Genomic DNA, 26,921 nt, shown 5'->3' with positions numbered 1-26,921 from the left:
TTAAAAATGCTGTTAGGTGAATGGCTGAAAAGGTAAAAGAGAAACGCACATGCACTGATTTGTTTTCCTAAACCATATCAGATGCAAGTTGCCATTTTCAGCTCCTCTCGTTTGGACAGCAGCTCTCAATCAGGTCCTCATTCCCCCCTTTCTCATCCCTCAACAATTTCTCTACCATTGTTCCGCTTTTTTTTCTCCTCATCTTCTCATTCACACGCTGCCCGATCCCATTTCACTTCCCCTCCACAACCTCCCTACTCCCATCCTTCATCTTATTTCTCCTCCCCCTTTTCTCTCTATTCTCGCTTCAAATCTTTTTTTCGTCGTCCTCCTCTTCTACCTCCTTCTCCAAATTTAACCTCATAATTCTCTCTGCCCTCATTACCCCTTGTTATATCACCCCACTCCCAATCTCCTCTAGAAATCTTCTCGCCCCCCCCCCCACCCCCTAATATTTCCACCCTCCCGCCTTTATTCTCTCCCTCCCCTCTTTCAAATTAATATTTCCTCTTCTCCTTCTTCTCACCCTCCCACGTTTCTCTCGCTCTCTCTCCTCGGTGTTTCAGAGGAATGCAGCGCGGTGCAGAGCAAAGCTGGGATTCAGTTTCAAGGTCCAGGCAGCTGATTAGATAAAGAGTTAATTTAAAACCGCAGACTGAAGGAAGGAGTTGCATACACTGATAACGCAGTGCAAACGCAATTAATGCAATGAACTAATGGAGTAAACATTTTTCGACATTTTGAATGTTTTAGAGATCATCTGTATAAGTTACTGTAACTACTGTGAGTGCATTTGTATATGTACAGTGTGTGTGTGTGAGAGAGAGATATAGGCCAAAGGGAACAGGCCGAACTGTCTGTTTCCACAACAGCGCTGAAAAATGACACAGCCAGGACATATGGCTATTGCCCTATCTCTCTCTCTCGCACACGCACACGCACACGCACACACACAGTCAGCCATAGTCATACCCTGTCATAAGACTGAGTAACTGTGGGCAGGAAGCTAGATCATTGTTTGAATAAAGACTGAGGCCTGTGTGTGTGTGTGTGTGTGTGTGTGTGTGTGTGTGTGTGTGTGTGTGTGTGTGTGTGTGTGTGTGTGTGTGTCTGTGTGTCTGTGTGTCTGTGTGTACACCTTGGGGGCTGTGAGGTCACAGCAGCACAAATAGGCCACACGATGAAATGTATTTACTGTTAGGCAGAGGTAAGAAACAAGGCTAGATGGGAAATAATAGGCCACCAGAGGTATAGCGAACAATTTCAGAGGCGGCTTATAAAAGCAAGGACACACAAGTTGATTTTTCCCTCTGACCAGATATTACAGATACTGAGGATGTCTTTGTTTCCATTATGCTCTTGTAACGGCGTCACTCCTATATAAACCAGGGTTTTTCCTGCATAGAGAATTGCCGCCTCTGGCAAATTTCATGCCAAATTCATCAGTTCGAGTCATTGATTACGATAAAAGAATTGCATAGCTTCTGTATGATAGTCATAGGAACTTTTTTTTTTCTCTCTCTCTCTCTCTCTCTCTCTCTCTCTCTCTCTCTCTCTCTCTCTCTCTCTCTCTCTCTCTCTCTCTCTCTCTCTCTCTCTCTCTCTCTCTCTCTCTCTCTCTCTCTCTCTCTCTCTCTCTCTCATATCCAGACACACGCACTCACACACACAAACAGTGTCATCGGACACATGTGTAAACTCTGACTGGGTAAAAACAACAGAATATATAAACTCAGACAATGTATGGAGAGCCGTGGCAGTGCGCAGCGTGAATGATGGAGACTCAGAGAGGAGCAATAAACTACTGTAATAAACTAATACAAACTGTAAAAAACAAAAAATGCATGGCCCAAATGTACAAAAGGACCCAAAATGACCACTGTAAGCAGACTTAAAGGAGCTTAGGCCAGGAAAAAATATGTAAACTGAATTATTTTTCTTAAACAGTGTGATCAGTATGTGTCCTGAGGGGAATATTTTACAGCTGAATAACACACTTAATAAAACAAAAATAAACGAATGCCATCACTACTTTATGTGCAGTTTCTTGTTGTATTTGTCCGGCCTGTTCGTCTTATCCGTCACACTCTAGTCTGTATCTTGTGTGAACAGTATTACAGTGAACTCTTCTGGTAAATGTTTTTGGAATTGTTTAGTGTTACTGTGCCTGATCTGTGTCTCGTCAGCTTCCAGACAGGAGAAACAGCTTCTATAACCAGACTGGACGTTTAGTCTGAACTCCTCTTTGCCAGAAGGGTTTTGGACAGTTTCATGGTGTGACCTACGTCTCACATTGGGAAAAAGCTTTCATCTCTATCAACCACTGTACAATACACTGGAATATTGCTGAAAAACAGACTTCACTGAATCACCTTTTCTGCCTTTTCTGCTTGTCCTACTGTAACACTATGTTCCAGTATTTAAAATGACCCCATATAGTCATTGGTAACTTTCATAGCTTCACTTTAAAGTAGAACCCAACCAATCAGTTGGCCAGATATATGAGCCTTTCACAGACACATCGGTATCTGTGTTTATTTGATCTTAGTTCAAGACCAATATAGTCGGTTGTGTTTAAGTTTATATATCGAGATATCAAGCCCCAATCACATGTATTTGTCATTTGGGGTTTGATCTGAAATCCTGGTTATCATTGCCAATTTTTCTTAAATATATATCAGCAGAAATCCATATCAGTTGGGTTTTACTTTGAAGCAATACATTCAGTTACCGATTTATTAAGTACACCAATCCAAAACAACGGCACATATTTAGAGAGGTGTTGTATTAGTCTGCAATAATTTTAATTCCCTATTAACTGGCAACTACGTGTATATTTTGACAAACTTGGACAAGATATAATCATAAGAAGAAACGTTAGAGGAAACATAGATGAACATCTGCGAATGGAGTTTTGAAGTAGTTAAGAGACACATCTAATCATATTGTAATCAATGGCAGTAGTGTGGAGAAAAGACAGGAATTAAAACAATGTGGGTAGAGGGCAGCAGAGAGAGAGACTGAATAGGTGAAAAACAGCAAATACGAGTAAGAGAAGACAGAACAATGTGGTCACACAGTGCTCTGCAGATCAGAGTACACGTTACATAACTAGGACATTATGTCTCAATGTATATAGACCTGCCCGTCTGCCTGAGTGTGTGTTTTTTTTGCTGAGGGACGGACAGGCTGCACAGGGGAAAGAAGGGAGGAGAGGTTGGTTGGAGAGAGAGGGGAGGAAAAGGGTATCGAGTTTCCTGTCCCCCCCACCTCCTCCCCCCACTCCCAGAAAGGTCAGAAAGGTCAACATCCCCCCACCCCCGGTCACCACCACCACCTCAAACCCTCTCTCTCTGGAGATTTACTTTCTAAACGAGGCGTCCATGGAGGAATGTTTTCCTCTCTCTCTCTCTCTCTCTCTCTCTCTCTCTCTCTCTCTCTCTCTCTCTCTCTCTCTCTCTCTCTCTCTCTCTCTCTCACCTCCTGGAGACTTAACGCTTAACTCAATGCTTAACTTGAGTTGACAACCGAGAGTATGAAAAATATGAAGGCGTTTTTCTACCTGCTTTGTCTGCAGATGCTGTGATTGTCCTCCACAACCACGCGCACACACAAACATTAAGCTACAAGTGAATTGTAATGTACAAGCTAAAACTAAATAACGTATTTTGTTATTTTATTTGAAATATAAATCAAATCTAATCCTGTTTGAGTATATTCTTTAAAAAAAAGACAATTATTTCCCAGCCTGATCAAGGCAGGGATTGTTACACCTCGCTGTTCTGTGTTGAAGATTCAAACACGGAATGGCCGACGTTGCTTCGTCTTTATCATGGCAGCAGAGAGAGACGCAGCCAAATCGATGTCTTTGTAACAGGGAGAGCCAACATGGCGGCATAAGAGCTGACACTGTTGTCACACATCACGCCTCCGATTGTGGAACGCAAACATGAGGGCGCTGCTGCTCATTCTCAACAACACCACACAACATCTTTTGAGGCTGTGCTAATTTTAAGATTTCATTCCATTATAAATATTCATGGGAGTTCATCTTTAAAGTGAGGTCGGATTCCTTCAGTGATAATCATTGCAGAGGTCTCATCCAGGATCTGAATTATCCCTCGAGGCCTTGTTCTCCAAAACAAATGCACTAGGTCATTAAAGCCAGTAAAAACACTGAATAAAGCAGTTTCGTGTTAAAAAATCGGTGTTTCTCCGGTGCTATTGAGCAGACACAGGCAGGGGCGGGGCTACGAGAGCGGCTGTTAACTCAGCTTGTTTCTCTGACAACTTTAGATCCAGACGTCCAACGCCTGGAATCCCTCATTTGGTTAAAGGTTATAGTTCTATGGTTATAAAATGGGACGTCACTTGAGGCAGTAAAAAAGTATTCGACTGGATATGTTTTAATGTCCGACCATCCAGCTGACAGCAGGTGCGTATGGAAAATTCTGAGAGTGCCTATTAACACCCCTTCACTTGATCTCCTTCACCCCCCCACTATCTCCAACACTCTCTCTCGACATTCGACCTCCTCTCCGTCATGTCTTATCGCAACACACTCTCACGCACTCTCCCTCTCGCGCACACACTTGTGCTCTAAGGGTGGAGGTGTTGAGACTAGATGGAGGGTTAAGTGGGTGAGCATCTGTTTTATTGCCCATTACAGCCAAGGATCCATTAAAGCTCTATGCTGCTGCTCACTGGAAGCTGATGGCTTAAGGCTAAAGAAGAGGCTGAGGAGAGAGACATGAACAGCAGTGGACACTGACACCCCTGCACCACTCATCACACACACCTCGTCTCCGTCAGGATAGAGTGTAGTATTCCTTTGTTTCCCTGCAGCTTCTGGAGGGAACTGAGAGAGGACTGTGTTTGTGCGTGTGTGGGTGTGTGCGCGAGAGAGCGTGTGAGAGAGAGAGAGATGGACAATAGCAAGGATAAGACGGATAAGAACAACAGTGAGAGGGATGGAGAGCCAAAGGGAAAGAGAAGCAGAGGAAAGGATAGCTGTGTATGAGGGAGAGGGGGAGAGAGACAGTAAGAGAGAGAGAGAGAGCGCACAATCAGTAAACCAGAGGTAAGGTTCAGACTGCACAACCAGAACTCACAGACAGTCAGTGTGTGTGTGTGTGTGTGTGTGTGTGTGTGTGTGTGTGTGTGTGTGTGTGTGTGTGTGTGTGTGTGTGTGTGTGTGTGTGTGTGTGTGTGTGTGTGTGTGTGTGTGTGTGTGTGTGTGTGTGTGTGTGTGTGTTAGGGAGGGTGTGTTATAAGTGTTATCTGCTTTATAATCCTTTTATTTTTGCTCACGCCCTGTCCTTGCTTACACACACACACACACACACACACACACACACACACACACACACACACACACACACACACACACACACACACACACACACACACACACACACTTAAGATATGGGGTAAACTTTCCAGCCCCATGATCAAACTCCAGTTTTACTGTAATAATTGAATCTATTGATGAGAAGTTTGAATATGAGCAGAAAACCAATGGTTGTGTTCATTTAGCACATCGAACATGTTCAGTGCTGCCAGGTGATCCTAGCTGCCAGCTGTGGTACTGCAACAGAAAATAAATCTGGAGGCCATATAGATAGCATTGTGTTTTCCCCTACAGAGAGGAGAACCATTACAATGAAGATATCTGTAAAACTGCTAGCAAACACTTAATTTGAACATTTTGTGACAGTGACAGCAGAGATACTGAGAAGAAATGCAGAAGGACTGAGAGGTTTGAACACAACAAACTTCCCATAAAAGATCCAAACACGGACTTTGCCCTTTCTTACATGGTTCCACATTTTAAACCTGCATTGTAGAACTTTTGTCTCCCTCTTCTGGCACATACATACTGGCATGTGTGCATTGTGTGTCTGTGTGGAGCCGAGTCTGGTTATGCTCCAGGAAAGGGAACACCTCACTGCTCTGTCGGTCAACATGTTTCTGTGAGTGTGTGTGTGTGTGTGTGTGTGTGTGTGAGATGCAGTGAGACCTTATAAGGCTGCATGGCTGCGCCACAGTTACAACAGAGAAAAAAAAACAAAAAGGAAAAAAGAAAACGTGAGAGCGAATGAATGGGGAAGCAGCTACCAAAGTACAGAGAGGGAAGGTAAGTATAGTAAGAGACAGAGAGATGGAAAGACGCAGAGAGGAAGAAGATGCCAAGAGGTTGCATGCTTTCCTCTCAATCAGTCCATTACTCATCGCTGCTCTCACTCTCTTAATCCTCTCTCTCTTCTCTCCTCCCCTTTCTACCTCACTCCATCTCCCTCCCCCCGTCCTTTATGATAGATGGACACATTACTTCTCCTTCCAGCGTGAAAGTAAAAAGAATTTTTGCTTTGAATAAACTGCTGAATTTCCAGGAATTTATTTTGAGAATAAACATCCGAGTGCTGTATTAATAATAAAACTCAGTAATTTCCTTGCTGCAGACTCTACTGACAAAGTTATCAACTGCTCAGATCACAAATTTGAAGTTTCTCTAATAACAGAGGAAGATCAATGCAGGGGTTGTGTTGGATTTTCTCACAGTCCGTCAGAATGTGTCGTAAATATTCCATCATATTATATCATTACACATCATTTTGGGGCATTTCTAGTAAAATTAGCAGCCACTGGTTAAAAAAAACCTACATCTAACCCTTTTATCACCTTGTTTATCAACCACATCATAAAACACTTCACATCAAAGACACTTAGTCGCTGTGACATTTATGAGAAAGCCTTCCAGTACAAAAAAGAAAATATATCTTTAACGTAACCCCTGCCCCTTGTGTGTTAACTCAAGTGTCTCATCAAGGTCTCAAACATCCCTAAAAAAGAAAATTCATGCTTGTGCTGTGCTTACGTTGTTAAGATTGCAGAGGCACTGAAACTAATGTGGATGTAATGTGTTTTGTTCAAAACTGCCACAGCCAATGACACGTTCCACCTCAAATCTATAGGTTAATATACAACCACTGAGGGTGACAGGTTTTTTTCCTGCTTTTTAAGTCAGCGTGTCACAGAGAGATACACAAATACAACTGCACTCCTTTTGTACTTCATCTCCTTCCGACGACATCTATCTGCCTCAAGTGACTAGTGAGGGGCAGTAAAGAGGCATAGAATCTTATTCAGGAAATTGTGTTTAGGGAAATGGCCTTTTACGGTTTTCAGTGAAACTAACTCTGAACACCACCACCTGACATACTGTTAATACAGTGTAAAGTACCATACACACATTGAAGTTTTAACAGCTTGCCCTAATAGATAAACAGTTTGTAGGTACCGCTGTGCACTAAAACAGCATTCCCAGTTTCCAAAATTATAGACTTGAAATGAACAAGCACAGGAAGCCAGTCAGTGAAACACAAAGGCCACAATTCATTTTACCAATGATGATAAACAGTTTGGTCGTTTGTTGGTGGCTGTTGATTGAAGGTGTGACGCCGATGCTAACACACACACACACACACACACACACACACACACACACACACACACACACACACACACACACACACACACACACACACACACACACACACACACACACACACACACACACACACACACACACAGAAACACTGTACCTTTATGTCAAAGTTGCAGTCAAACCGTTTGATGAGGACAATGAAGGCGCCCGTCAAGTTGTCCCTCGGAGGCGGCTCGATGGGCTCGCACGCATTTTCTGGCCGTGCACCAATCAGGAAGCCCTGAGGGGACGACATCAATAGACACGTGAGTGACTTAAATGCAAGTTTAAGCAAACATCGATCCTAGGAAGTCCAACAGGTGCTGAGGAGAGAAATGAGGAGATAATTTCCCAAAGATGAAATATATTGTTTACAGCAAGTATGAGAATATTTAATGCTTTATAAAGAGTGTTATCGCTTTAAGAAGCTAAAATCGCTTCTACATAAATGATCATCTGTTTTTCAAATGCTATTAATGACTGATCAGATCAAATAAATACATGTAAGCGACCAGTAATCATGATTAAACGTTTTATTGCAGAGAGTAATGACCTTACATGACATTCATTCACTTTCATTTAATCACGCATCAGAACGTGTTTCCTCTAATAATTAATACAAATTAAAAAGCATCATACGAGAGGTTTTGCTCAGAGGCACTTTGACGGGGATTAATCTTTACAGACTCAAAGCGACATTAATTATCATGATCTCACTTCCTCCCACCTCTGAGACACCGCTGGTCATATCTAATTTTGGTTTTGATACTTTGGTGTGTATTCAATATAATTTATGCCGGTAACTCAAGGACTCAGATTGCAGCGTGAAAACAAAACTATCTAGAAACTCACATCACATGACGATATGACAAATGACAGCACCAAATATGTTTCTTCTGTGTTTCTGTGCAGCTAGACAAAACAAAATTACACCCCAGGACCCAGACAAAGCTCCCTGACCCAGAATTTGAGCAGCACCATCTTTTCCTGCAGTTCCCAGAATAACAACATCCATCACAACCACACATGAAAAACAAACTTGTAAAAATAAGGAAAAGAAAACCGAGATGCTGAGAAATGGTTCTGCTGCGGCCCCAGACGTAGCACCGGTAAATCAAACATTAATCTAACAAAGTAACGCATGCATAATGAATACAGAGCTTTCCACTGGAATGAGGATTACTGACCCACAAAAATTATGCGCGTGTGTGTACGTATGTGTTTTATAGTCTACTCAATTTGAAGGGTGCTGTTGTTCTCAGTTTGTCACAGAAAAACTCTTGTGTTTCCCCTCTCTTTCTCACCCTCTGCTGCTTCCTGTCTTAATCCCATTTCCAGCAGCAGCGTTTAAAGTGACTGATGAGAGGGAGATAGTGAGAGGATCAGAGACGGAGAGGCTGACTGAGCGATAAAGGGAGGGAGAAGAAAAGGAAAAGAACAACAAACGATACAAATATGGAAGAGAATCAGACGCCGACTAAAATACAGAAGAAAGGAGAAAAAGGGACGGAGAAAAGACAAAAATAGAGAAGGTGACGATAAGAGAGAGGTAGAGTGGATAAATGTACAACAGATGATGAGCGGAAAAAACATCAGAAATGAGGCGGGAGGTTTCTTATGTGATATACATTACTAAGCAACTGTGTGCCTGTGTGTCAGAGGCAGGGTGGTAGGCAGGAAGTGTGGACTGCTCTGGGAGTCTACCAGTAATTTCATCTCTTTCTCAGCAATTTTTCTCTCTCTCTCTCTTTCACACAGACAGTGTCTTGTCACCGGACATTGACTCCAAAACAGCATCTCTGCAACAAATGGAAAATTACCACAGCGACACAAACAAAGCCGCAGCACGGTGAGCGACAGTGTGGAGAGAAAGATGCGGACACACACACACTGTCTTGTTGTAGTTTAATATTATTGGACTAAATGTTAAAATGTTATTAACTAGTGGGATCAGGGAGATAATCGTAAATCAGGGAGGAGAGACTTGTGAGGAAGGAATCACCCTCTGTCCTCACAGTCGTCACCCCTGGATACCTCCTCCTCCTCCTCCAGTGCAGCCCTGCCTTGCAGCTAAATGACATCACTGTGCCACTGCCTCACATTCTTCCTCCTCCCCCTCCCCCCCTCCTCCTCACTTTGAAACCAGTGGCAAGAGAGCCCTCTGTTGGGTAGAAAAAAACATGGAAAAAACCCACCAGCCAGCACTGCAGAATGCAGAGACAAGATGATGGTGAAAAACAGGAAATAACTGGGGTAGGAAGGGGAATCCTGGAAAAACGTAGACTGAGAGGAGATAAAAAACGGAGTCTGTGCAAAGATATCAACTCAGGCACCAAATCTCAAACTACAGCTGCAGCTTACAAACTGTGATATGGGACTTTTGTGTATAACAATATGTTTTATCATCCTGTTACTGTGTCTTTACTGTCCTCTTTTTAAGCCAGGATGTTTTCATGCCTGACATGAGCCATTTCTTTATCACACAGAAACATCACAGGGACAAATTAAATGTGATTTTATGGTATTTTCTAAATCCAGAAACTGTCATAACAATTTTAAATAACAAAGTGAAATTAACCTTCCTTTTTTTTAATGTTCAGAGCTCCCACATTCCTGCTCATTACAAAATAATTACTAGTTCCCCTTGTATCTGGTTGTTTTTACCAAGACAACACTTTGATACAGCCTGAATATTAGTAGTTGTTCTAAATTTTACAAGAAGGCCCCAACATTAAGCCCTGAGCACTGAAATCAAGGCTCATCTTTGTTTCTGAGTATAAGAACTGGCTTTAGTTTGTCTTTTGGCCTGAATGGGTGAGGAATGATTGGATGGGGGGGCTGGTGAAACAGCTTTATATTAATAGAGTATGATGTTGAAATAAAAAAAAACTAAAGCTACAGTAATATGACCGTTGCTGCTTCTTTCAGCTCTAATGGTTGTAGAAATACTGTGACTGCGACTGGACCTGATGTGCTTTAATTTTGGAGAAAATGCCTGATTTTTAAAACAAATAGCGTTGAATTCACTCCAGTTCACCACATGATGAAGAACTTCTGGTGCTGTTTTCTCTAGGATTACGGTTCATTTTAACTTTTAAAAGGAATCTGTACGTTGATGAAAAAACAAATCAAGCTGATTGATTTTTTCTTGTTCTACTCATTAGACAACACAAAACCAGTGAGTTCATCTTACAGCTAATGAGCTCAACAAACAAGTGAGGGTTTCTATTGTTGCAGAACTCAACAGGAAGGAGAGGGCCTCTTTAGTGGACTATTCCAAATTAGTGCAGAGTGATCACATTTAATCCTGTCAGTAAAACCCTCTCTGTGAGGATTGTTTGCAGACTTGCTCTGGGATCAGTAAAGAGAGAAACTCACTGTAGCCTGAGCTTCCTGTAAGCAGATTAACGCTTGGGTTACTCCAGGCTCAGCTGCAGATTCAGATTCTCCACCTAGACCTGAACCACTTTAAAAAACCCACCTACATTACAAATGGCCACCACAGGAAGCAGGTGAGGCTTTCACACATACAAACGGACTAGTTTTCACATTGTATTTAATCATTACACCACACCAGTTTTTATCATTGCATTACCATTCTATAATTACAGCATTTACATCCACTGACCCTTGACCTTCATTCAGAGGCCTGACGAGGAATTCCAGTGAAATGGGGCGGCTGCTATTCAAATGAGAAAAAATGTGGGATTGTTTCTGGGTCAAACTTTAGACCGGCTGAGAGTATGTGGATGGGAAAAGCAGAACAATTACAATGAAGTGGTGAAACAACATTTTACTGCGATATACAGGTGTCTAGGAATAAGATGTTTTAATCAAAAGATGTGTTTATGGCCCTTGTGTGTTTGATCGTTTTTCACATTAAAAATACTGCATCCACCAACACATTTTTTCAGACATGAGCTCCAGAAGATGTCTTGAAAATGGAGTTTGACTTTAATATATAAAGAAAGCAGCAGGAGATTGTCCACATCCATCAATCAATCAATCAATCAATCAATCAAGACTGTATTGTCATTTCTAACTAAACAATACAACTATGCAATGTAGAATGAAATATTGTTTCTCCAGGGCAGTGCAATTTCAATAGTATCTAAAAAAAAATGTCATGACGTTCATAACAACAGGAAAATGTCCAGAACATTAGGGTGAGGGGTCGGCCTGGGTAGAGCAGGCAGTCCTCTGATATCCTCCTCTGGAGCCACGTTCATGTTCGCACACACAAGCTCTCGCCCAGAAATCATTTCCATAGGCAAAGTCTCCCGCTCAGCTGACTTGCATGTCTTTTGACTGTGGGAGAAAACTGTAGCCGCCACAGAAAACCCATATCGACACAGTGGAACGAGCAAAAATGCTTAATACACAAGTTCCCACTCAGAACTCTACAGCCTCCTCATGTGCAGTGTCACCATACTGGGTATTTTTGCTCGAGACAACATGTGACAAGGGAGGAGTGTTTACTTCCACTTCTCCGTACACACAGAAAATTCTAATGACAAACTGTCCACTCAACCTCCACTATATTCAGACCTCAATTAGAGCCTGAGGAAATAACTACAGAGACGTTTGGGTCAAATTTGGTATTAACCAACTAATGAGACAAAATTCCTTCTGTTTCTAAAATAAGCAAACTACTCAGAAATATTAGATGTTCCGATAACCTCTTTTGTGGTTTCTGGAAAAGCACATTTAGCAACCAGGCATTTATGTTTATACCGGTGTGTGCACTTCTGAGGTTTTATAACTGGGCAAAGCCGTCGCTCATCGCCTCTCGCTGCAACAATCCAAACCACAGAGGCTACCCAGAGGAAGCTCAAGAGTCCTTTCTCAGACTGTGAGTCCAGATCAGCCTGTAATTGTGGAATTGAAAATGGGTCCAGAAATGGAATAAAAAAACAAAAAAGCCTAAAAAGCTGAGACATTTCCTGTGAAGTTATTATAAGTTGAGTATCGAATCTTAACATTCCTTCGTCCACTTCTGTTAGTCATAGTTAAATCATAGTGCCAAAATACAAGACTTAACAAAGTTTCTATCCATGCAAAGTTTTAAAGTATTTTTCATTGTGGTTTTTACACTTCTTACTTAATCTGAATATTTGTTATTGTAATTACACACTGACGAGTGCTGTCATGCTGCATTTTAAATCCATTTCTAAATTGAAACTATTGCTATGAACCTTTCAGAAATGAAATAAAGCATAACTGCATTGTGTGGGCTTACGCAGGCTTGCATTGGCCTTGCTTTGCAACCCTGAGGCAACTGTAAACAGCCCGGTTGTGTAAGTGGGAACAGGGGAGGCTCTGTTTGAGGCCGAGCTCCCTGTGGGGAATCCTCTGCAGACAAACAGACTTGTGCTGCCTTGTGATGCCAGAGGTTTTTTCCAGGCATTATACAGCTGCAGGACCACAACGTCTGAAGTGAGTTTATATCATAATACTGAATTATGCTAATTTTAAGGATGCACTTTGGCTTTTGCCCACCAGCATGCATGGAATTAGTCTGTCACTGGATTTGCATAGACCTTAACAGATTTATGACAACACCTAACTTTAATGGGAAAGACAACAATGATGTTAACCTTTATTCTGCAGAAATCTGAATAAACTGAGCAGCTGTGGCTGAGAAGGTAAAGAGTACAGTAACCAAAAGGTTGGTGGTTCTATGCCCAGCACCTCCCGTTTGCATCCCAAAGTGATTGGGCAAGTTTTACTGTAACCCCAAATTAACCCTGATGTCTATACCGACAGAGTATGAATAGAAGAGGGGCTGCATCTAGCAATGTGTGTATGGGTGAAAGCAACTTGAACTGTAAAGCCCTTTGAGTGGTTGATAAGTCTGGAAAAGCGCTATATAAATGCAGTCTGTTTACCGTAAATGTATTATAGAAACATTTCTTAGTGTAACTGTAAATCACTGCAGTCGTCTTGAAACAGCTCCCTGCCACACTCGCTCAGGCAGACACGGTGAGGAACAGCGAGTTTTGCCCTCAGGGACTAGGGCAGCATGTCTGCATGGCACTCGGACTCTCTGCCCTGACTAGACATCAGCACAGAGAGATTAGATGAGAGAGAGACAGAGGGCCTAAGCCTTGTCTCAGCTTTCATAACACTGACTGTTACATAACACTAACACACATACACACTAAGCAGTACGACTGCGCGCCATAATCCCCGCCGCTTGACGAGCAACCCACCTACCTTTTCTGTAGAGATATTTATATGTATGATAATATGTGCATTAATAAGTGACAAATGACCACAGTTAGACACCACAGCAACCGACCCCTTGACACAGTATCTAAATATATACGTCTGTTTACTGCCACATACAGCTGGGACACCTGCACCTGCAGTTAAATGTGTGCCATTGTGATCACAGCCTGCAGGTTTGCTACGCACCAGGAACAACATGGTAAAGAATGCTACTTGTGTGCTAAGCGTTTCACGGGTGCAAAGTTTTATCTATTGCATTTAAATTTTGGGGGTATTTTGTCCTTATCGGACAGTGACACAAAGAGAGTGCATTTATATGGTATGTGAATTACACACTAGGCTAAGGGAAACCCAACTTTCCACTTATTAGTTCATGTTATCACACATACACAAACAGGTATGTCTTGCTAAAATGACCTTGAGTAAATCAATGAATAAATCCATTATCTGAACCGTTACCAACTTTTTTAAGTGTTAACTGGCCAAGCTCCTATGAAAAGTGCTTGCTCGGGAATTCTCTGATTTTAGAAATATAATACCTGAAAATAAACAAGATGGGGTCAGAACTCGTGACAATGCCATAACTCAGGAGTGGGTCTGTTATAATGTTGTAATGATGCTAAACTTAGCATCATTACATGTAGATAAGTGGCTGTAATTATGAATGTCCAAATATACAGGGCTTAACCAAAACATAAACACAAAACAACACACAAAGCATTTTGCCATCAGTTTGCTTACGTGAGCTGAAATCCTTGGGACGACGACAACAACAACAACAATAACAACAACTACTGGGCTCTTGACTCTGGGAATAGCCACAATGACCAGCTTAGATGGCAGACATGAATCATCCCTCTGTTTGGGAGCTTTGTGGATCAAACAGTATGTGGGTTGCTGGGTGTGGTGGTGGGTGGTGGGTGCTGGGTGCTGGGGGTGGTGGCATACAGAAACAGCACACGACTTTACAATTCACAACACAGAGCAGCAACGTTTAAAAGCTTTTTCATTGAAAAGTTATTGAACTTTAAAAGGAGTCTAATTAGTTTTTTCTTTGTGCAGTAGATCTACAATGTGTGGTATTTTTTAACTGTGTTTGAGTGTAGCTGGCTGCTGCAACTTATAGATCTACACAAATCAAGAAGTCCACTTGAAAATAATGGTATTCTGCTGAGATGTAAATTAATCTTCAAACCAGCATCAAAACACATTGTAAGATGTAAAGTACTGTATATTTGGGGCCAGTGTTTGAGGGTGATAGGAGGTACTTAACAAGGTATTTTATCATTTCCTATAGTGAGGTTGAACTTTTTTCCATCCATACATCCATTATCTATATTCAGTAAATACATATACATTTTTACTAATTTTCTGTGTATTGGGACTGTAAAAATAAGTGGTTTCATTTGTTCACTTCCAAGTTTATGATCTTTTGAGCATGACATTAATGAGCTTTTTTCTTCACCCACTCTCTTTTTTAGGTTTTCATAGTTACTCATGATTTGCCATTAAGCCTTAAAATAAATCAGCTTGTCAGACAACTCTGACCCTTCTTCACTCACCTTCAGTCCATCGCTGGGGAGACGATAACCGAAGCGTGCAGGCAGGTCATCGAAGTTCTCCGTTTTATTTTCAAAGGAGTACTGAAAGATGGAAAACATGTTAAATATTTAACAGAGCCTGATGCTTTATCAAAACCAAAATGATGGGATCGCCGGTTTTGACCAATAGGGGGCATAAATCGAATCAAACACAGGCCTGAGATTCTTATCAAGTTGTAACTGAGACCCTGCCTAACATGGGGATTGTTTTAGTTGTTTGACGAAACACTCACTGCAGAAATGTCAGCCTCCACGGGCAGCAGGTTGAGGAAGGCGAAGAGCTGCACGGTGAAGATGGTGTAAATCTGCGTCGCCGACAGCATTAACATTCCCAGGGATAGCAGCATCTTGGCATCACGTTACAACCCCCAACTGCTGTGCCACTCACTCACAAACATACAACATAAACACACAGACACACGTAGGCCTGCAGTGGAACCCCTTTATGCACCGTTCTGCTGCTGTCACACCTAGAAAAGACAACAATACTTGCGTTAATGTAAAACCCTTACTCACAAACATAGATTAAACAGTCTTGAATTGTCCTTATATAAATGTATAAGTTCTAAAATGAGATATTTTTTTAAAGTTCCTAACTCCTAAACACTCACAATAACAATATTTACTTGTATTAGCTGCAAAAAGAGATTGAACCATGAGCCCGTAGTTCCTCATGCTACATCACATTATTGTAACCTACTGTGAGCTTATTTACAGTCGGTATCCTTGAAACACATAAATAGTGTGATTTAATCTTCAGCACTAATTTTTCTTTTGCAATTTTCCTTGATTGTGACACAAGGAAGTCAGAGTTTGACGTAAGCTATGGCACAGCCACTTAAAGGTATTGATGACAGTTGAGTGTCTGTCTTTTCTGGAGTTTTAAAAGAAAATTATGTCGACATTTAGCTGTGTGCAACAGCTTTGTCAAACAGATTATCTGTACTGTGACTCAGCAGTCAACTCGCTGAACCATTAACGTTACTTTCAGATGTTTGACTCACACTGACTGCAGCAGCACTGACTGTGCAAGGCTTGGAGTAGTGCATGTTTGTGTTAAGTGGAAGAGCATAAACAACGCTTGAATACATGAATTTTTCGATATTGAAATTAATCTTCTGAAACTGTCAATAAACTTTAACAGTTTATCACTATAAGCTTGGATGTAACGAATGTCAATCACAGCCCTTTTTCCTTGTTCTTACGGGATAACTTATTCTGACTACCTGAGAAGTTCTGTGAAGCTGTGTGGAGATACTCAGTAGAGCATTTATCTCTCTTGGGTGCTGCTGTTCACTTGTCCTACTTTTTCATTTCAAGAAAATCCCCTGCCCAAGCAGCGTATGCTCTGTGGAGAACACAGAGGACCATAGAAAAGCACTGTGCAGGAGTTTATGACAATTGTCCTGTGATGTATATTTTCACTAAGCCATTGTCTTGATTCTGTGTCAGGACGATCTTGCTGCTTTTCATTGCCAGTTGCCTCGTAAAGACTATCTCAGCCTGAGGGGCACACAAGTTCATTCGGTCGAGGGCAGCATGTGATCAGGAGAAAACAAGAGCTAAAGGCTTGCAAGGCTTTGGACCATTAAGCCATGTGGTCAAGCTGTAAAATAGGGAAGTGGTATTGGAGGAAGGAGAAAAGGCTGTATGTGGTCAATATCCTGTGCACGGATCTAAAGGGAACATTTCCCCATTGTAGGACTATTACAGGAATATCTTTTCTTATCTTACATCATAATAACGGTACATTTTCTGGAAATTCAATTCAGAAACATTCTTACATACAACATAAAACAAACTTATGGTGATGTCTGTTTTTGCCAAACTGCTACATTTCATCAGTGTGATTTATTCAGTGATAATCAATGTTTATTACATTGATGCAAATATCCTGTGAATCCAATCAATTAATCTGTTTATCATTTTCTAGATTAAACTGTTTGATCAATTAATAAATTGAAACAGTGATAAATGAACACAGTGTCCTGGGGCACAAGGTGGAGACATTAAATATCTAAGAAATACAAAAATCAATTAAAATATTTGCAGTAGGGCTACGTGATATGGCAAAAAACATTATCAAGATTAAAATCATAAAAAAAATATCACAATAAAGCAATGATACATCCTTGTTTGATTCAAGATTCAAGATTTTTACTCTTGAGTGAAGGTAGATAATCGAAATCAAATATCCTCACCGTGCCTGTGCAATGCGTAACTTTTTTTATATTGCTACTGATGAAAATAATTTTGCTATAATCATCGTTATTGTTTTAACACTCCCCTGATTTGCAGATTAATTGTCTATCAATCAATTAATCAATTAATTGACCAATTATCACCGCTTTGCAATAACAGCCTTGCTCAGTGATTTGCAGTAGGTGTCAGTCATCAGTAGAAAATCACAAACAATGCTGCTACTATGCTGCCATGGGTTGATGAGCTGCAGGGTGGTGCTGGTGTTTATTGTAGATTTAACAGTAGTTGATATCAGAGACTCAAATGCAAATCCAGAAGATCATTATTATTATAATTACATGGCATGGATAAAAACCATCCAGAGACAGATGTATTGAGTTTAACCTGGAACACAGGGGGACTTACTAAGCCAAAAGGGGAAGTGAATGCAACATGACAGCCGGTGATCAGATGACTAAACATCAAGAGACAGTTTGGGGAAGAACTGAATTTGAGGTAACAGTGGTTTTCCTGAATCGACATGTGAGTGTGACTGGGTGTTAAAAGAGGAAATAACAACACGAGCTGCCAACTGTGAATCTGCCTGTGCTGAAGTTTAACACCGCAAATCTCAGAGACTGTGCGGGTAACACACTGAACACTTCCATGCAGCCAGACACGTCCCCGTCATACAATGTGACATAGCAACACTTCAACAGAAAGTGTTTGTACGCGTAAATAAAGCAGCGGTGTGGCGAGGAAACCCGTCAAAGATGTGGAGCGAGCAGCAAAAACAGACCGTGCTGTGCCCGAGTTAGCACGATGCTAACCCAGGTGGCTAGCCCGCTGTTGGCCGCTGTTTACCTTCACTCCTGCCGGGAGACTGGTCTGGTCCGCGGGTTCAGCTGCTGCCGGGGACATCGCAGTCTTGGTTTCGCTGTAAAAGAAGCCACGCCACGGAGGAGAGGTTCTTCAACGCCGGGTCACTGTAATCCGCTAGCTTCTCCTTCTCCTTCTCCCTCTTCTTCTTCTTTCATGTGAGAAACGTAAGAAACATCCGTCACGTCCACTGGCTCCGTACTCGGCTTCTGATTGGACGACACACCCGTCCGTCGCCCCCCGTTGCGGAAATGACTCCAGACGTAAACAGATCCACGTGACGACACCAGAAACCGTCCACAGCCTTTTACAGTCACATGAGCAGCGTCTGTTTTTACAGCTTCATCACGGCTGCACAGATACACATAAGTATTTATTGTAACCGGTAAAGGTGTGTACACGTTTGTATGAACACAGCTATCATCACCCTCCTCTTTAGAACGTGTTGATGGGTGTGATCGTATTGTTTGATAGCTGATGTTATCTTAGTCTTGTTCCATGATCCAACTTGTACAATGAAAACTGAAGATTCAGAGACATGCAGAAACAAAGACCGCTCACCTGTAGACAAACGAAATACAAAATTGGGAGACCAGAATTTTTAGGCTCTATAGGGATGCACTGGTAGGTAGCCATTTCCTCGCTGTCCTGTCCTTACTGTTTCCTTTTTCAAGAGGCGCTTGGAGGAAAAGTTTGTTGAAATGTCTGTGTCAAAGTTCAGCTTAATTGTAGTTTTAAATCCAGGGAATAGAATTTGAGCACAAACAAAACAATAAAATAGATTATGGGTGAATTCTTTGTAGATGAAATAAATGGGGGAAAAAAATGAAAATACAGAAGCTTGGCTGACAACACACTACAAAGCAGCAACTTCAACCACTGGAGGTCAGCAAATACATGCTCTGCTTGTGTTACTCTTAAAATGATCTGTCCACCTAAAATTAAACCGAACATCTTTTTACATACCTGGTGGTTTGAAGTCTTCAACGTAGATTTTGTTTCATATGATACCCACTCATCTCTGATGTTTCTACATCTATCACAAAACATTCGAAGTGAATTTAGTTGCTGTTGCTTTCATAGCATTGAACATTTACATTTAGACAGTTAAAGGTGCAGTGTGTAAGATTTAGTTGAAAGGGATCTATTAGCAGAAATTGAATATATAATAATCCTAGTGAGGTTTTCAGTAGGGTTTAATTATCTAAATTGTAAAAAAAATAGTTTTCTTTACCCTTAAAATTATATTTAAATACTTTATATCTACATCTGGAGTGGGTCTTCTCTAAGGAGACCGCCATGTTTTTTACAGTAGCCCAAACTGGACAAACTAAACACCTTTTGAGTTTTTATGACAACTGAAGGCTTCCACAGGTTCTCCTTAATGTTTGGAAGGGGAGGGTGAGGTGAGGGGTATTCAGCTGCAATATGCAACTTCACCACTAGATGTCACTAAAGTCTACATACTGAGCCTTTAAACCGCAGCATCTCTTTTTACAATGACTGGGCTTCGTTCTGTAGCAAACAACAACGGGTTTGTCTTTTTTCTCCCTCTTCACGTCAACAAACAGTTTAACTGACTCAAAATTTGTACCAGTGTGAAGGCATCAGCTACAGAGCCTAAGTTATTGCTACACCTCTTCAAGAACATAAAGGTTATGAATATATTAAGAATATAGTGATATTGTTATCAATATTTAGTTTGCCACAACTCCCCAAATAAAGAATGTCAGGAAATTTAACCAATGTATTTGCATTTGTATTTTGCTGTTAATGATCGAATAGATAGCCTGAGATGCCTGCTCATTGCAAATTCAATGATTAATACTGATGTCACTGTTGCCATGCTTTTTTATGTCGATGACATTTTTCTGCTAATAGTTATCTGTCTACTACGTTGATTCTTATATTAAATAAATCTGCTATGGGCACAAGTGAAAGGAAATTAAGAGGCTCAAAGTTCAATTTATTCATCCACAAAATCAGGGAAGTTATATTGCTCCACTCTTATCAGCCAAGAGTTGCTAAAGAACATAAAGATAACATGAAGGAAAACATAGATCAAAACAGCAATGAAAGAATAAAAATATTAGAATGAAGGAACGGTTTAATCAATAGCAGTGTTCTGATTTCGATTTGTGCCCAAAGAACAGAAATCGTCACAGCTCGCAGCTCTTTATTCTTTAGCCAGGATCGAGCACAAAGGCGCAGTGGACAGCTTCAGACTTGAAAAAGGTCAAATGGAAATTAACTGTCGCTTGTAAAATTTTATAGAAGAATCGTAAACGTCCAAAACATTTCAAATTACTGTAAGGTTCTTTCAGCGCAGGGTGAAACCATGTGTCCCTTTGTTTCACGATAAAAGGAAGAGCGAGGAACTGACGTAAGACCCGGGTCCCACATGGTAAAACTCACTTTATATCTGAAATACAGTAGCCTTGTATCTTAGTCCACTCAGCCTGACCTGCTTCGTGTAGGAATGTTAGAAAAGAGTCAAGTAACACAACCACAGTTAACATCCTGATACAGTAATTGTACTTCATTGCTGTTATAATGTTATATATTATCTATAACTTCACCTGAACTTTCAGTCCAGGCATGTGATGAAGTGTAATTGTTGCTGTGAACACGGAGGCTGATTAGGTACAGATAACATGAGACTTTCTCCAACTCCACTATTGAGGTTCAGTATCTGTTGCTTCAAACAACACAGCATTTTATCACATCTACATATGCTGGGATGGATTTTTTTTATTTGTGATTTACTATGAACTCACTACATAGGGATTTACACTTTGTGCTTTATTTTTTATGTAACATATATTCACCCTTTATATCTATTTCATCTTCATTTAATGCAGTTTGAAAGTTTCGTATCCAACTTTATTGAAGGATTCTACTTGTCTGTGGGGTGAGAAGTATTTCCCACCAATTTAATTTAATTTAATTTTAAGCTTGTCTATTATTTTAATCTTTTCTTGTATTTTACATTGTGTCTTCTTTTATTGTACAGCCCTAAATAATATTAACTAATACAACCTTATAAAAGCCAAATGGATACACTTTAAAAACTCCTTATTACCAAGCCAAACAGATGAGTTCATCAACTATAGGTATAACTATCATTTTAGAAATAATTTTTGAAGTCATCTTGATTTTAAAGATTTGTTCTTGACCTGTTGGATCCCTGTAAGAGTAGTTGTGCCCACCCCCCCAACTCCTGCCCCCTTCCCAACAATGACTCTGACAAACTCCCCACGCTGCACACTGCTCCGTCCCATCAGAGCGCCACAGAGGAGCCATACAGACGACGGACGGATGTCCTGACCATGAGGGTGCTTGTCTACTTCGAGGGCTCCTGTGAGCCTTTTGACATCCCTTCAGATCAGACTGTGGGGAGCATGAAGCAGATGTTGAAGGTAATACCAGCTCCTGTCAGGACCCACGGCCTCAATGGACCTTTATACCTGGACAAGATTTGACATGATAAATATATGTGTGATGATTACTGGAGTGTTTGAGGGATCTATTGCATCTCTGGCATGATGTTGCTTTTGATGGTGAAATAGTTTGCATTGCAAATTGCTTTATACTTGTATTTGTGTTGGCATGGAATGAAAGTAACACGGACACAATACTGTCAGTCTATTATTTGTTATATGTCAAAGACAAAGTACCACTGGAGAGGTTTTTATTCAGTTCACTTGGGAAAGTAAATGCAGCTTCACACTGAACATGGTCCATCACAAATGGATCTTGTTCATACTCTATCCACTCTCTCCTGTAGGAAACATTTCTTGTGCAACTCTCCGATGACAAGCAGGTCCGGCGCTTCCTGGAGCTGAGCTATGGTGGTGCTGCTCTGCAGGACAGCTGGGCACTGTGTGATGTGGGTGTCACCAGTGGCAGTGCCATCCGATGCCTGATAAAGGTATTTAATCATCTAGAGTTCACAGATTTGAAGCTGTGTCAGGATGTAAATACAATCAGCGTTTAATGATGCATGTTGGGCCACAAGGGTTTCAGACACTTTTAAATAAAATGTTTGATTCAAAATGTTTGATTCAGACATTGGTGTTAAGTTTTATTTACGACAAAATGGTAAAGACAATTCAGCATAAAATAAGCACTTTTTAAAATCTAGTAATCTTTTAAGTCAAAATCATTCCAATAAATCCTTTCGATTTTTAAATTTTAAAATTGTTGGCACTTTATAATTAAATAGCACAGTTATCAGTAAATTGGCAAGTGGATATTAAAACGTATTGTTTATTTTTCATGAACAAATAAATGACCAAACCTATATAAGTTTTAAGTTTTCTTGTTAATAGTTTCATTGAATTCTTAATGAGGAGAAACAATAGGGATGATACAATGCTTTCGTACATGTGCTATTCTTTAGTAAACATCAACATGAGTTGGCTACTGAATTTAATCAGAGTGGGTGTCATATTTTACAAAGGAACATGTCGACAATTTTTTTTTAAATATTATAGGAAAGCAATTTTCCACATGTAGAACTAACTGGTGCACATTTAGTGCCTTGCTCAGCAGCACATCAGTAAGATGGATGCATGTTATCACAGGAGTTTGAACTGGGTCTGTTTGTTCAACATCTCCTCACCCACTACATATAATCACTAATGATGATTTCATTTTAAAACACACCATTCCTGAATTGTTCATTGTTCCCATGTGAGCAGCAGCTTTGCGGGAAATTACTTTATGGCTGCAGCTGAGATCTTTAGTTTTTAGTGTGAGGTGTCATTCCAGGCTCATCTCTTGGCAACCTGGTGTAAAAGTTACCAGTTGTGAGCATGTGTGTGTGTTTTTGTGTGTGTTTTGTGTGTGTGTGTGTGTGTGTGTGTGTGTGTGTGTGTGTGTGTGTGTGTGTGTGTGTGTGTGTGTGTGTGTGTGTGTGTGTGTGTGCGCGTCCTTTCTCAGCCTTTGTCATCACTTAACATCCTCTCATAAAATCGGTTTCTATGGGATTTGTAGTGTCTCTTTCCTGGCATTTGAATGTCGCGGTCTGGATACATCCGCTTTGACATTTCACATGTTTTGTTCATTTCATTTCCAACAACTTGTGAGTCAGTTCAGTTAAAATGCTTTATTTATGAAAAGTCATTTTAATAAAGTGTACATAGTGTCACCCACAGAGGGGCAGCAAACTCCAGGATCATTACATGCTGCCCCTGATAATGAGACTCCAGCGTTCCCTTCTTTGTTTATGTTCAGCTTTTGTTGTGTTTTCATATTAAACAACGTTAGTTGTGAAATTGGATTTAAAAAAAGAACTTCAAACTGGATAAATCCAATGTTTTACAATACATTTAACAATTGAATGTACAACTTTGTGGATAGTTTGTACATGGTGGTTCATCCTAGTACAGTGGCTGCAAACTTAAATAAATTGTAATAAACTAAAAGATGAAAATATGAAATCGACTACTGCCTCTGAATTCAATAGAAGATATTTCTTTTGTCAACAACCCCTCAGTGGGATGTGATACAAGGATTGCTCTTGAATTCATTTGTTTGCACTATTAACTACATCACCATTATTCCACATTGATTATTTTTCAGAATGAGCGAAGGCCTGTGATGCAGGTGTTCAACGCTGTGACAGGAGAAACGTTACCAGTCACAGGAAGTGAGGCTCTTCTGCGCATGTCCGTCGCAGGATTAAAAACTATGGTGTCCATGCAGAGTGGCCTCCCCGTCAGCACCTTCAGACTCAGCAGCCTGACAGATGTGCAGCTCTTTGACTGTAACCAGCTGCAGGATTACGCCATTGAAGTGGGTATGGTATGATTACTGTCTGTGCTGCTACAGGACTGATGTGTGCAGCTTCACAGTGAGTGCTGTCTGGCTAATTTTTGAAAAAAACAAGGAAAATTTCATTGATTCAATGAAAAGATAGATAGATGTTGTATTGACTTAGCTCATGCAGAACTAAATTGCTTCAGATTTAAAAATGTACTGGCTCCATCACTGCAGAATGGAGGTTAGTATAATAAAATATATTGTTTTAATCATAAAATATAATCATCTTGTCATGATAGAGCAAGGCTATTGCCATTAGTATTCAACAACTACTGTCATAGTCTTGCTGCATGGCCAATGTTGACAAGGTGTAAGCCTAAAAGCTCCAATATGATGGACAAAATCAATATATTCTACTTAAAGTTTACTTTGCTGTTTGCATGCATAAGACATATTAAAAGATAAAACAGAGTAAAAGTTGATTTATTTTTCTTTATTTGTTTATTACAAAGGCACTACTCTCCGTTTGGACACGTGGGATGGGTGGGTGGAGTTCCTCCACGGTTGCCTCCTGGGCCAACGATTGAAAGTGCAGAGCCACCTATCAGAGGAGAGGAGTGTGATGAGGTCAGACCTGACGTGAAGAAGGGCCTGGTCACAATGTGAAGCAAATATCGCGGGTCAAAGATCACCTAAGTTGAATGTGGAAGCCATACAAAGCCATGCTGCCATTTACTTCACCACAGGAATCCAATGTTCTATTCACCTATCTGTGACTGGGCCATAAAATGTGACAGAGCTGTTGTCGTGCATTGTATTCAACTCACATCAAGTGAAAGTTTCCTCTTATTCTCAGGTTTCAGCTGCGGGTGGCGCTGTACATCGCTGCCTCTTTAGGCCACCTGGACCTGGCGGGCTGGCTGCTGGAGAGGGGGGTGCATTCTGAGGAACCAGTGGGAGTCCATCCGTACCGCCAATGGTGCCACCAAACCACCCACCAAGATGCCGGAAAGAGTCCCATCCATGCAGCTGCAGAGGGTGGTCAGCTCCTCATCCTCAAACTCTTCATCTCAAGAAACCTTTTGAGTGTAGCTTGTCGGGACCCTGTAGGTCATGACCCTTTGAAAATCGCCATTCAGCATGGCCACAGGGATTGTGTGCGCTACCTAGCCAACAAGCTGTGCTCTGTAGTATCCCTTCCTAATATATCACTACCCATGCGGATATACCGTCAAACGAAACGCTGGGTGAGTTTGGGGCGGAGAAGAGTGGCCTCCAATCCATTCCAGTACACCAGCGCTCCATTCAAAGGCAGGGTGGGTGACATGTTGCTGGTAGATGGCTTCAACCAGCCGCAGATGTCTTCCAAATCCAGGAGAGCTGAGACCAAACCAAGGAAAAGAAACAGAGTTAAAGCCGTGCAACACTTACCACTCATTAGCAGGTCTCTCCCCTCCAAAAGGCCACCACAACAACTACCCAGCCTGCAGTCTGTGAATGACTTTAAAGAGACGCAGAAAAGGTCGAAGCAAGATGTAAAACACAGAGATGATGACGCTTGGAATAAAACAGAGGAGGGAGACAACAGGTTCACACGTCTCCCGCCAGTTACCAGAGGAGGCACCCCCAACTCAGTGTTTGTTGGGTCACCATTAAAATCATCCAGTGTTCTGACTGCATCACTGGAGTCCTTCTCTCAGCACTGTGGACGGACACCAAGGGAAAATGCCATATACTACCTGAGTATAGCCAGGTCTCTATATTCTCTACTGTATATGTTCATGTGCATGTAGCTCAGTGTAGGTGATTATAGGTGCTGCTTAGATTTTTACCATCAAGACATTTCTATATTTACTTTTGGTGATCTCTGCACTACATTCTACATTCTGTGCAACATGGTTGAATGTGGTCGAAAATAAGATTATTTATTGGGAGATGTGGATCAGTTTTTTTCTGTTCAACAGAGTTAATATAATTCAATACATTTAAAAAAGGTATCACTGTGTGTAATTATCTTTTCTCTTTGATATAGAACATTCACAGAAAAACCTTGGTTGAAGCAGCTGAGCATAGCACGGACTTTGGTCAGGAAGCAGCTCCACGCCATGGATTGATACTCCTGCATCCTGCCTCATCGTGTGGCTCTCGCATCAGCAGCCTGAGAGACTGAAGAATCCTTCAGAGTGACAACTGAGGAGTGTACCTCAGGCTTAACGTGTCAGTTAAAGTAATACCTGTCTGTCTTCCGGCAAATATCTGCCTTTCTTTGCTCTTCAGAAAGACGGAGAGAATGACAGACATCGTTTATACATGCAACTTTTTTTAACGTACTTTTTTTCAATTATGACATATTATGTTGGACAGAAGTCCAGACAGTGACTGGCCTTTGTTATAACGACTTGCCTTAAGTGGAAATTCAAGGCTAAAACCACTAATATCAAGTATGTACTATTGTACATGTACATTTTTTGTGCACTTGCTACATTCTGTATGTCATATTTCTCTATTCCTGAATCACATTATCTATTAACCATTTTTTAAACTTGTTTTCCTGCTTTGTATTTCATCCTCAACGATATGAGGAATTTTACAGGCTCATATAATTTCTTATATGAGACTGCATACATATTTTCTTTAATTTGTATTTTGGCTGATTACTACTGAGTTACTCACCTGATTTATTGAAGACATGAACTTAATTAATTGCAAATGTACTCATTCAGGTGCTGGTGCAATAAAACATGCTAGAAAGGGAGTCTGTGACCCAAGCATGTCAT

General features: G+C 40.9%; 2 protein-coding genes across 2 annotated transcripts in view; one reads left to right on the top strand and one right to left on the bottom strand.

Annotated features, from left to right (window-relative positions):
- rnf13 (ring finger protein 13) overlaps positions 1-18,559 on the bottom strand; it is a 40,161-nt gene extending 21,602 nt beyond the window's left edge. Inside the window, exons 1-4 of the mRNA XM_034583440.1 lie at positions 18,364-18,559; positions 15,552-15,788; positions 15,280-15,360; positions 7,605-7,727 (exon numbers count right to left, since the gene is read on the bottom strand). Of these exons, the coding sequence (XP_034439331.1) occupies positions 7,605-7,727; positions 15,280-15,360; positions 15,552-15,665 (318 nt within the window). The 5' untranslated portion in view covers positions 15,666-15,788; positions 18,364-18,559. The remainder of the gene's footprint in view (positions 1-7,604; positions 7,728-15,279; positions 15,361-15,551; positions 15,789-18,363) is intronic.
- Positions 18,560-21,643: 3,084 nt separating this feature from the next.
- Positions 21,644-26,888, top strand: LOC117760418 (protein ANKUB1-like). The gene is made up of 6 exons (XM_034583438.1): positions 21,644-21,797; positions 22,166-22,309; positions 23,965-24,181; positions 24,657-24,771; positions 25,001-25,897; positions 26,177-26,888. Exons 1-6 carry the CDS (start codon positions 21,708-21,710, stop codon positions 26,256-26,258), a joined length of 1,545 nt encoding a protein of 514 aa, XP_034439329.1. The 5' UTR covers positions 21,644-21,707; the 3' UTR covers positions 26,259-26,888.
- The last annotated feature ends 33 nt before the right edge of the window (positions 26,889-26,921 follow it).

The sequence above is a fragment of the Hippoglossus hippoglossus genome, chromosome 4, assembly GCF_009819705.1.
Source record: "Hippoglossus hippoglossus isolate fHipHip1 chromosome 4, fHipHip1.pri, whole genome shotgun sequence".
NCBI classification, from domain to species: Eukaryota; Metazoa; Chordata; class Actinopteri; order Pleuronectiformes; family Pleuronectidae; genus Hippoglossus; species Hippoglossus hippoglossus.
Note: the sequence above shows the minus strand (reverse complement) of the source record. Positions and strands in the feature narration are given on the sequence as shown.

What these genes read in the sequence shown, in the direction of transcription:
- LOC117760418 (XM_034583438.1), top strand. Translation starts at nt 21,708, where the DNA reads ATGAGGGTGCTTGTCTACTTCGAGGGCTCCTGTGAGCCTTTTGACATC. An exon ending in GGATTACGCCATTGAAGTGG is followed by an intron (nt 24,182 to 24,656) that starts GTATGGTATGAT and finishes TTTATTACAAAG; the next exon opens with GCACTACTCTCCGTTTGGAC. An exon ending in TACTACCTGAGTATAGCCAG is followed by an intron (nt 25,898 to 26,176) that starts GTCTCTATATTC and finishes TCTTTGATATAG; the next exon opens with AACATTCACAGAAAAACCTT.